The following is an 11339-nucleotide window of genomic DNA, read 5'->3' on the forward strand; positions in this document are numbered from 1 at the left end:
AACAGCAGCTCAGTTTCAATAGGTAATATCACATAGGTTTTTTCCACAGTCAAAATACAGAGTCAATCAAATAACTGAATGTCGTACATCCTCAGGCCACCTATAATCACACTGATGATTCTCCTGCACTCTTTTCAGTTCATTGAAGGCTATGCTTTCATGTACTGTAATGTGAAAGCATGCACATCAGCAGTTACTGCAGAGCAGCTGTTACTTGCTTTCTTTTACCCTGTAGTAAACTAGTTCATTTGTCCCTTTGACTCCTCTCTTCAGTATAGACATAATATATGCTTAAAGCTACACTGTGTAACCAGGTTCTGCAACCAAGGTTGGTGCCAACAGTTCAGTAGTAAAGATCCTGACTGAGCTGGATACTGAAGTGCCGTGTCAGCTTAGCCACTTTATTAAGTCTTTTCTCTTCACTGAAACTGGAGGTGTGCCTGATAGCAGGAATATTCAGAAAACAGTCACCATAGTTCAGGCCATGCCTTCTCCATCTTCATGGACTTTTCCAAGGAGATGCAACTTGATACTTGTATGTCTCCACTTCCAAATGCAGGAATAAAAAAAGCAAATGCTGGGATATTTGTTGTAGATACATCCTCCAAGGTAGCAGATAAATCTACTATGCCCATCAATCAGTGGGCTGTTATTCCAAATGCAGGATTTAACCCCAATTGCTATCTCCATTTCTAATTGCCATGATTGTGTGTGCGTGCATGCGCGTGTGTTTACACATGCGCACACTTTTTTCCCCTAAAAGAACAAAATTATTTATTGAAAAAGAAAGCATCAATTATGAAAAGACAAAGGTAAAATCTAACCATTAATCCTAAATAAACATCTTAGAATTAAACTAATGTGCGATATTGCAAGCTGCCCATCCAGTTACAATTTATTGAAGTCTATTATTCCATTTAAGATAATTTGGGATTCAACATTCAGATACTGGGCAATAAATGTCTTAATACCTCTTTTAAAAATTATGCAACCACCTTTTTCTGAACTAAAAATTATGTGCTGCTGTTGGGAAGGACATGGTATATTTACATGTAGTGTGGCTGAATTTTTGCTTTAAATGCAAAAATCAACTCAAAGTTAACTGGCAGTTCCGAAATGCATATTCCTGAAACAATAAACTTGTACTACCTCTGCCACCTATAACAACCACATAGCACACATTCATTATACATTTTCCACCTATTTATTTTAATCCTGGACAAAATATTCCCTAGTGAGAAAGTTATCTATATTTTTTTTCTTTACATGTTGCAGATTAATTATATATGAAACTCTAACATCATTCTGAAGCCATTACCCTTTGAGAGAAGAAAGTGTACAGAGCTGAAGAAGTATAATAACTGCACTTTTCTGTCAGTTAGAGACTTGTCAAATGTAAACAGTTGAACCTATGTTGGAGACTGAATCTGATAATAAAATGGTGCCTCCAAATAAGAAACCCCATTCATTGTGTCAATTCCATTAATTTTTGCTGTTACTTTAATTGGGTCAGACTGCCAAGGGGTAGAATAAACTTACTGTGGATAATTAAAAGGCACAGCTGCCTCATTATGTCTCAGGAGCAATAAAAGGACCAACATAGGGAACACAAGATCAGTATGATCAGATTAGTATGTTGTAGTATCTGGCACATGCTACATGCCCACTTGCATTATCTGGGCTCTAGGCTGGCAACCACAGTAACGTTTTATATTCAACTTAGAAGACAGTGCACTAAACTTCTGACAGCAGCAGTTAGGAAAATCATGAATTATAACCAATATTACAGTTTATTATCCCATGAAATATGTTGTGTAATCCATACTCAACTAACTGCTGTGGGAGAAAGTAATACAAAAAAAATCCTCACACAATGATACTATGTAAATTGGTAAATTACTTCCTTAAATTCAGTAATAACTTCTCTATTACTGATTACTACTAACCTAAATATTCCATCAGCTGTTCTGCTGTTATGATTTCCATCATCGGTGGCAGTTTGACCTGTGAAAGAAAAGCATTTTTAAAAAAAAACAAAAACAAGAGGGATGCCCAACTTCTGCAAGCCTCCTGGACACATGGTGCAGGCCACTTTGCCACACACCCTACTCCTGCTCCCTCCCCGTTACCGCCAACTGTGCAATGCAGTAAGCACTTCCCACCCACTCCACAACACCATATTGCACTACATAGTCCCCACTCTCCTTCCTGCACAGGGTCCCTTGATCTACCTGAGCCCCCACAGTTGCTGGCTCCCGTGGCCCCATGGACTGCCCCACCCTACCCCCAAGAGCAAGGGCTGGATGCAGAAGCTGGATAAGGGAAGAGGCAAGCAAGAAGAGAGTGCTGGGCACTTGGATTGATAGTCTGGAGGCTGCAAGTTAACACCTCAGGGACCACATGCAGCCCACGGCCCTGGACAACCTGGTCCAGAAAATACCATCATTGTATTACTACAAAAATAAAGAATTTCTATGATTTGAATAAACACACTAGCCATGATAAAAAGTCCCCATTGTAATACATGTAGCAGAACCCAGGTCTCTGGAAATGCAAAGCAATGAAACTGTTGTATATGGTCTTTGTGCTGTATTTAACTGTAATATGATAACATTTCCATTTCCATCTCTCTCATTTTTCTACTTCCGTGGGTTTTTTTGGTTTTTTTGCTTCACTAAATCTCTTTTCTTTCCCTCCACTGCTTTCTTTTCCCTATTTTTCTTCTCTTTCTATGTATTTCCTTTCTTTCCCCAAGATCCCTTTCTCTTACTATATGGTCTTCCAAATAATTTCATTATTCCCTCTGTTCCCGTGATGCTGCAAATATAAAAAATCCTAGACAATAATAATCAAAAACTACTAAATACTGAGCACAGTTCAGAGGAAGTGCCTAGGCAAAATTTCTCTCTACACTGAAAGAAAAGAAGTAGAAAAGTTGTGTTGAAATTTTGGAGCTTGGAGTACTACGTTTCATATCAGCAATAGAAGCCAAGTGTCTGATAAATGTTAGTCCTCAACACAGTCTTGCAAACCTGTTTGGCCACTAAAAGAGAAAGGAGGTCTTTCAGTTTTTCTCTGCCAACCCTGAATGAAAGTCTGGAACCTCAGCTTGAGGTTCAGCCAAATAGCTTCAGTGCCTATTTCTGCTTAAATAGATGAAAATTCAAGATATTACTTCCAGTTCACTGTTTTCAGCAGGATTCCAAATAACAGAAACAAATTAAGACAGCTTTTCGTTCTCCTGTACCTTAACAACACTATGAACAGTCTGCCACCATCTGCAAACTTTGGAAGAGAGCATTACTTTAGATTCCACCCTCCATCCCCCGCAAAATTTTAAGAACTGAAATCTCATTTACTAATTTGAGCTCAGATTTTCTAGAAACTGACTGCACTTTTATAGACAAGTACATTTTTAAACAAACCACTGGAAGTGTTTTTTATAAAACTTCTCAACTTCATAGTAACATTTTCTCAATAGAATTAAATCACAAACACCTTAGAAGTAAATGCGTTTCAAAAATCTATCCTACAGTGATCACCATAAAAACACGTCTGAAATGTATGAGCTATGTAAACAGTAGAACCTGAAGGCAAGTCTTACATTTCCATTACTGAGCCTTAATCTTACCCCAGGAACAATGGCCACAAACTGGCAGAGAGCAGATTTAGGTTAGACATCAGGAAGAACTTCTTTACGGTAAGGGTTGGTAGAGTCTAGAATGGGCTTCCAAGGGAGGTGGTGCTCTCCCCTACCTTGGGGGTCTTTAAGAAGAGGCTAGACATTAGGGCAATGTGAAGCTTTCGTCTCCAATTCAATTCGGCAGAGATTTGGTCTAATTCAGTGGCTGAATATCTGAATCAAATCAGAGGACCGTTTAATCTCTCCGATTCGGAGGGTTCCAATTGAATTCGGAAAGATTCAGCAATTCAGACATAGACATAGCTTTAAATGTTTTTTCTATATACCTCTACCTAGCGGCATGTAGGAAAAACATTTAAAGCTGTGTCCAGGTGGCTCATGAATGCTGTGATGCTGAGGCGCACGGAGTGTCTCATAGAAGAGTGGGGGGGCCCCCCCATCATACTTGGCAGTAGACCCAAAAGTGACCAGAAGCACTTCCAGGTCTGACAGGGAACGCACTCCCCACCCCCCCAGCTCAGCAACTAGTGCCTCCTGGGTCTGGGGAGGCACCTGGGGTCCCCCCCATGGCCTATTGGGGAGCTGGGGGGTACGCCCCCCCCCTCCCCCACATGCTCCCCAGCAGACCTTGAAGTGGACTGGCAGTATTTCCAGTCCACTTTCAGGTTTGCTGCCGAGTACATGGAGGGCCCCCCTGCACTCCTCTGGGACGCTCTAGCTGCCCCAGCATCACAGCATTCATGAGCCGTGCCTGCTACCTTGAGGTATGTAGAAAAAACATTGAAAGCTGTGTCTATGTCTGAATCACTGATTCTCCGAATCACCATTAAATCTTCAGGATTCAGTCTAATCAAATCGGGGACTGTGATCTGAATCAACGAGTCATATCACTGTCCCTGATTTGGGCCGAATCTGAATCTAAATTGAATAGGGCCCGCTTCACACACCCGTACTAGACATGCACCTGGCTGGGGTCATCTGACCCCAGCGCTCTAAGGTCGAACCTAATGATTTGCCAAGGTCCCTTCTGACCATTGGCGACACACAGTGGGTGCATGTGCAAACCCTGTAAGAGCCAGCCATGAAACCGGAAGTTCACTTCCAGTTTTGCCGCTGGCTCAGTGATCGGCCGCTGGCTCAGTGATCGGCCGCTGGGGGATCCCCCTTCCCTCATCAATGATCTGGTGCCCCTAGTTGCCCATGCTTCTGACTCAAACATCTATGAATCTGGCCTACAGCAAAGTAATGCCAACTGACAGAAAGCAGCACTTAGAAGTCTGAAGAAAGCAAGCATACCCTACTCACTCAAATCCACAGGCACAGAAATATGTACAGTATAAGGCTGCACCAGGCTTGTCTCTGTAATCAAGGCTTTGATCTCTTCTGAGCTTGAGAGCAAACGCAGAGGACAAGCCCAGAACAGACTCACTGACAAGCATCCCTGCACTGTGCCGGGTGCAGCATTAGCATGGCTTTCTTGGGTTCCCCCATGCTAAGTCACACTATTGTCATGGTGAAGACAAGTCCCATGTATACTAGGTCTTATCAAAATCAAAGCAAAGTGATTTAAATGATGATCGTAGTTGAATCAAACAAGAAACCTTTATCTAAAAGAATTCTGAAACCTGCTTTGTATGTGTATTCTTACTTATATGCCACAGTTGATCACGGGAAAGGCTGAAAGAACTCAAACTACTTAGTTTGGAGAAGAGACAACTGGGGGACTTGATAGCCTTAAAACACTTGAAGTGCGGTTATTAGGAGCAAAAAAATAGACCATTCCCTGTGACCATAAAGGATATAGATATAGGAGCAATGACCTCCTGAGGTCCCTCCCAACCCTGTTTTTCTTAGATTCCAGGATTAGTTAATAATCACTTCAATATGTTGATTTGCAACCTAAAAGGTAGCCCATACATTAAATATGGTGTTACTTTTAGTTAACACACAGGATGCACTATGATTACTAAGCCATTATACGTTTATTTATCTAGAATCTTACTTTTGTATTTCTGTGTTAAAAATGGCAAATGATGCATTTCTTATGTATTAATTTTTAATCATGAAATAATGAAACCGACAGCTTTATTAAACAGAAGATTATCTGCAGTTACTGAACCAACCTGACTGTTTCTGGTTCTCATCTTATTCAAGATTTTAGAATAAGTTAATCTTACCTTCTCAGACTTAATTTTTATTTATGGATTGGAAGAGGCAAAGAAGTGTTCCTGCTTTTTCAACTCCCAATTAGCTTCTCAGCTTTGAATGAATTAATTATTGAACTGAGCATAGTGAAAATACCGAAATAAAGACAATGTTCTCACTCCGCACTTGTAAAAGAGTTTACTGTTGTCAGAAGCTGGTTTAGTACTTCATCCAAATGCCTAGCTAGTAACTTCAACCCATTCAGTGGCTTGATCTTTAACATTCTGGCAGCAACCACATATTGAGTATTACTTTTTAAATTTTCTACCATATATTAAAATCATTTAGGAAATAAAAATCTTACCTTTAAGTTTACTTTTAAGAAGAAAATAGACTAAATAAATATTGAACATTTTTTAAATACAATATTATAGAAAAGTAAATAATTAATGTTAGCTACTCCCAACATAATTTGCAGTCCTGGGGTTCTTTTTGATTCATTGACTCTCTAAGATTCCTAAATAGCAATGATAGCCTACTGAACATTTCAACATCTACAGATAGTTTTGAGATTAAAGCCACTGCTCCATTATACAGACCTTCCAACAAGGTTGATAAAAATATATTAACTTTTTTTTTTTTTATAAAGAGCCATATCACAAAAAACAAACAAAAAAAAAAACACATTTAAAAAAAAAAGTCTATTTGGTTATTTAAGTGATGAAATAAAAATCATTAGCAGTTTTATTTCTAAAAGGAAAACCTCTGAAGTATGAATTTAATATAAATTATATTATGCCCGAAGCCGAAAGTAAATGTGATCAATCCATGAGGCTTTCAAAAACTGAATTACAAACAAGCTGTGTATTTGTCTATATAAAGAAAGAATCAGAGGAGAAAAATACAACTCTGTGGGTTGAAACGTAAAGATATAACAAAATAGGTCACATACTATATTGGGGACTTGATCTTGACCTAGGGGCTTTGCTACTGAGTGCAAAAAAAGGGTGAAATTATCATAGGCATTGGAACCTGGTCTCCAGTACAAAGAAAACACCATCATGCACCTCATGAGGATCATTCACAAAGGATCTGCAAGAATGAGATGGTCTCTCATTTTTATGTGATAGTTTCTCCCTACCTGAAGTTTGATTGCCTCAGTTCTCAAATTCATATAGGAGTTTCTGTATTTAAAATATTTTAGGTTGTTCTATTTAATAAAAATGTACTTTATATGCCATGTTGCATGCCTAATTAGATTCCTATTACTATCTAGTGCAGATACTGGACTCTAATCTCAAGCAAAAAGTTAATTATCTTCTAACATAATAGGTTAAATTAATAAAAATCTGAAAATGTTAAGCTATAAAATTGCTTAAATAAATGCAGTTCCAGTGAGACCTCCTACAAAGCAGAAAAGCTTTTGGCAGGCTGAAACAGGAGCCTTGTCACTTGGGAGGAGGGAGGAAGGTAGCTCTGCAAAGGGACCAAGGGGAGACGGAAACCTACAGAGAGGTCTGAAGAAATGACACCTATCCAGAGGACCATCAGAGCATATTAAGCCTTTAGGTAAGAAAGATGTGGACAGATTGTTGATATAGAACCTTGTTCTCCAAACACTTTATTCTTACTTCTAAAAAGCAAGCAATACTAGTTTTCAGAAAGCCTTCTGACAAATCTGTAGCACTAATCACAGGCTACTTATGGAAAAAAACAATAAGTGTCTAAACTGAATCCAGATTTCTAGACAAGAGCCACGGGTATGCAGGTAATTAAGTCCAAGGCCCAAACTAGCAAAAAAAACCCTCTGAAAGTCCAGCTCTTATAAAAACACAAAGTCCAATTTCTGAGAGGGTATATTCTTTACTCTCAAAAGAAAACAGAAATTCAGCTATACTTGTTGGCATGATGCATCCCCTCAACTTTTAGCTTCTGTAAATTTTATTTAGTTTCAGGCTATTTATTTATAGTATGGCCAGATTTTCAAGGTGAATAATATCAAACTTTATTAGTGTATAGAAGAAGGATGATAGTAAAGGAAATTCTTGGTTTAACAGAGAATGTGATAGGTAGCATCAAGTATTTGCAATCCCCACGTTGAGAAAGAGAGGAAACTCTGGCAATGCAGTAGCTGTCTGGCAACCCCATGCTTCAGGGCTTCCTACTTGTCTGTAAGAATACAGACATCCCACAGATGTCTTCAGCAGCAGAGACTATGAGTTTGCCACTTGGCAAAAGGGCTGTGGGCAGAGGGGAAGAGGGCAGCAGAACTCCCCGGGTTCCAGAGCCAGGCCATCAAGCCTTGCAGGCCACGATTTAACCCACCAGCTGGCACGTCACCAAGGAAGCCAAAGCGTTAAGAGTGCTGGTCAGCCACTTGAAGTAAACAACTTGGACAGCCCCACATTAATCAATTCTTCTCTTTCATTACCGTGGCAAGGCTCTGGCAATGCCACAATCTCCTCTGTTTTAGCTATACCACCATAGTAGGGGATTCCTGGTTTCATGCCTTGCAGTCATAGGTGAAGACTTGAAATGGCAGTTCTGAAGAATCCTTGGGTAAATAGTTGTCTGCGAACAAAGGGAACTAGACTTCATGGCCCAGGAAGCTCCTTCCAATCCTACATTCCCAGCTGAAACACCTGTATAGACAATTAATTTTGATGGGTACATTTTTATACTTTTGCAGGGTTGAAGGATAGAGACCTATAAGATACCTAAAATGGTAAGTAAAAAAACACCAAAGAAAACTCTGTTGTTCTGTGAAAATCAAAAGAGCAAAGGGAAAAAAAAAAAAAAACCACCCGAGGAATTTATAAAATTTTTTTCTCAGTTTGATTTTTTTAAAGAAACAGACCCAATTCTCCAATGTCCTGCACCTTCTGCAATTCATACTTTAGAAAACTAGAGCATTTTATACCCACATGGCCACCAGCTCTAAAGGGGTAGTTAGTACACATATTTACCTTTGTAATGTAGTTAAAACTATGCACTGTGAAAGACAATGGAAGTCAGGCCCAATTTTTTTCTGTAAATGTTTAAAGTGATTCTAGTATGAACTTCATAGCATCTGCATCTTTCTTTCCACTGCTAAATGAAGCATCATCGCTCAGGAAAACACATTAAAAGAGTTATTCATAAAGACAATCAACAGTTACCAGATTAACAACTATCTTTGTCTAAACAAACCACAATGTAGTAAAACTATGTCATTCCTATCACAAGCATCTTAGGGTGTGTGTAGATTAATCAAAATTTCCCGTTATGTCGATGCAACTGCATTTGTGTTTGCACGGCCCCAGGTTTCCTGGTGCTTTAAAGTCCATTTAGTGCCTTAAACAGCACTACCTGGAGATGTTTTAATTTGCGCTGCTTTCCTTTTACGCTACTTCAGCTGTGGATTTTGTTCGTGCAAACAGCCTAGTCTGTTTTTCCCCAGCCCACAAATGGGGACAAAAACACAAAGATCCTCAGAAGTAAGTACATTCTTTCAGGCCTACAAACTTCACTCTTGGCAAGCAAACAGCAAGGATTGATTTCAAAGGTAGGGTTTTTTTTTTTGGGGGGGGTTGGGGGGGAGGGTTCTTCTTTTTTTGCTGTTATTTTTAAAAGCATTTGTCTCTGGGGATGAACTGTGTTTTTCAATAAGATCCTGAAGAGCCCTGAGGTTTTCTCCAGAGACTTCTCCTCAGTAAAAAATGCAGGTCTTGTCTGCTTTCTGCAGTCATTAAAGAGCTCATCAACATGTATTGTAAAGATGGTGGTAAGGCCAAATGGGTTCAGGTTGCTAGGGAATTACAAAATACACCTTCCACCATGAAGATGCAACATAGAAATCTTAGCATTGTAATCACAATAATACTCTAGAATTGGCTGTGCAATGTGCATACCTGAAGTCTCTATTACTTAAGTCAATGTTAAAACAGTTGAGTTCAGATAATAGGCTTTGATGTGATGTGCTGGAGATACATCTCCTTTAACTACTTTTTGTCATGCCAGATGTTACATATGGAACAGCTTCCCTTTCCTCGAGTACCAAGTATCTTTCTCTTTATCCTTCAAAATCAAAACTCATGTACTTATTTCAAGTAGCCTATGGTAAAGGCCTCAGCATCTTTGAAGCACTGGAATGGGTTATCCAGGGAGGAGGTAGAAGCTCCATTGTTGGAAGTTTTCAAAACCCAGCTGGACAAAGCTTTGGCCGGGAAGGTCTAGGTGGGGATGGTCCTGCTTTTGAGCAGGGGTTTGGATTAGACATGACCTCCTGAGGTCCCTTCCAACCCTCTTTTTCTATGATTCTGTCTTGCTCTCTGTTATCCCACACATCTTCTGGAAGGAGGTCCCCCTCCCAAAACCCCCATTTTGTGTTTTTAAATACGCATTAATGCCTAGCATTACAACCCTTTCCACCTTAAAGTCTCTTTGCAGATACGAAGTTATCCCCACATTACACCTTGTTTTGCATCCTCCCCACTTCACAAATGGGAAAATGGAGAAAGGAGGCAAAATGACTCGGACAAGGCTGCAGAGGGAGTCAGTATCCATGACAAGATTAAAACACAGAAGTCTCTCTCAGGCCTGTGCTCCACCCTAGTATATAATGATGTCTAGTATTTTAGATGGAGCACAACCTGCTGCATGCTTCCAGCTATATAATTATTTCAGGATTGGAATGTGCAATACACGTATGAATGGAACATACAATAGTAATAGTAGACTGGCATTTGTATAGCACAGGATACATTTCCAGTGCTGTTGTAAAGATCAGTAATTTTCCCCCAGAAATCACTGTTTGTGTTTCTAGTGCTACAGACACAGATTGGCTTTTAGTAGAAGTGTACATAGACGTGTTACACAACTGACTAGGGAATCACACAATGAATGTAGACCAGTTACAAGTGAAAAGTAATCAGCGCAGGATTGAAATGACTCTCTGGCTAGAAAAGAGAGCGCTGACCAGCTACAGAACTAGCCTTTGAAAATATGGGGCCCTGCTCCAGGTTCAGACGAAGGCTGGAGAAAAGCCAGCTGTACAGTGGTTGCACATTTTCAAGCATGAACTTCAGAGCTAGTTGGCTGTTTTTCTAGCTAGAGAGTCATTTTTGTCCTGTGATGTGGCTGGCCTACATTTGCTGCGCCATTCACGGCCGAACCCTACCAGGGATGCAAGGTGTGGCAGGGGAAGGCGGACCAGCTCCAGTCTCTGCCCAGCTGGCGGGTGAGGGCCCGAGAGGGCAGCAGCCAGAGCAGACTTGGGGGGAAGCAGCGGGAGCTTCCCGTTCCCGAGCCGGGCCCCCCGCGGCGTCCCGGAGGTGTCCCCGGGGGAGGCCGCGCAACCCGCCCGCACCCGCGGTACCTTCCAGGCCAGCAGCAGCACGTTCATGATGGCCAGCAGCGGGCAGGGCCCGTTCTCGTTCTGCGTGATGACGGGCGTGTTCTCCTCCTTCCAGCGCACCCACTTGATGTGGTAGACGGACTGGCCCGGGAAGCGCTCCTTGGAGGCGGGGGGCAGCGCGGCGCCCGCCGGCCCGTCGCCCTCGCCGTCGGCCCG

General features: G+C 40.9%; 1 protein-coding gene across 2 annotated transcripts in view; it reads right to left on the bottom strand.

Moving 5' to 3' along the window:
- FAM63B (family with sequence similarity 63 member B) overlaps positions 1 to 11333 on the bottom strand; it is a 61895-nt gene extending 50562 nt beyond the window's left edge. Inside the window, exons 1-2 of one of the 2 annotated variants that reach the window (XM_019533477.1) lie at positions 11145 to 11333; positions 1947 to 2004 (exon numbers count right to left, since the gene is read on the bottom strand). In XM_019533477.1, coding sequence (XP_019389022.1) covers positions 1947 to 2004; positions 11145 to 11171 — 85 coding nt within the window. In that variant the 5' untranslated portion in view covers positions 11172 to 11333. Of the gene's footprint in view, positions 1 to 1946; positions 2005 to 11144 lie in introns of those variants that run through there. The other variant, XM_019533476.1, reaches the window with a different exon arrangement.
- Positions 11334 to 11339: the final 6 nt, after the last annotated feature.

This window comes from Crocodylus porosus, unplaced genomic scaffold (genome assembly GCF_001723895.1).
Source record: "Crocodylus porosus isolate Cpor-Errol unplaced genomic scaffold, CroPor_comp1, whole genome shotgun sequence".
In the NCBI taxonomy this organism is placed as follows: domain Eukaryota; kingdom Metazoa; phylum Chordata; order Crocodylia; family Crocodylidae; genus Crocodylus; species Crocodylus porosus.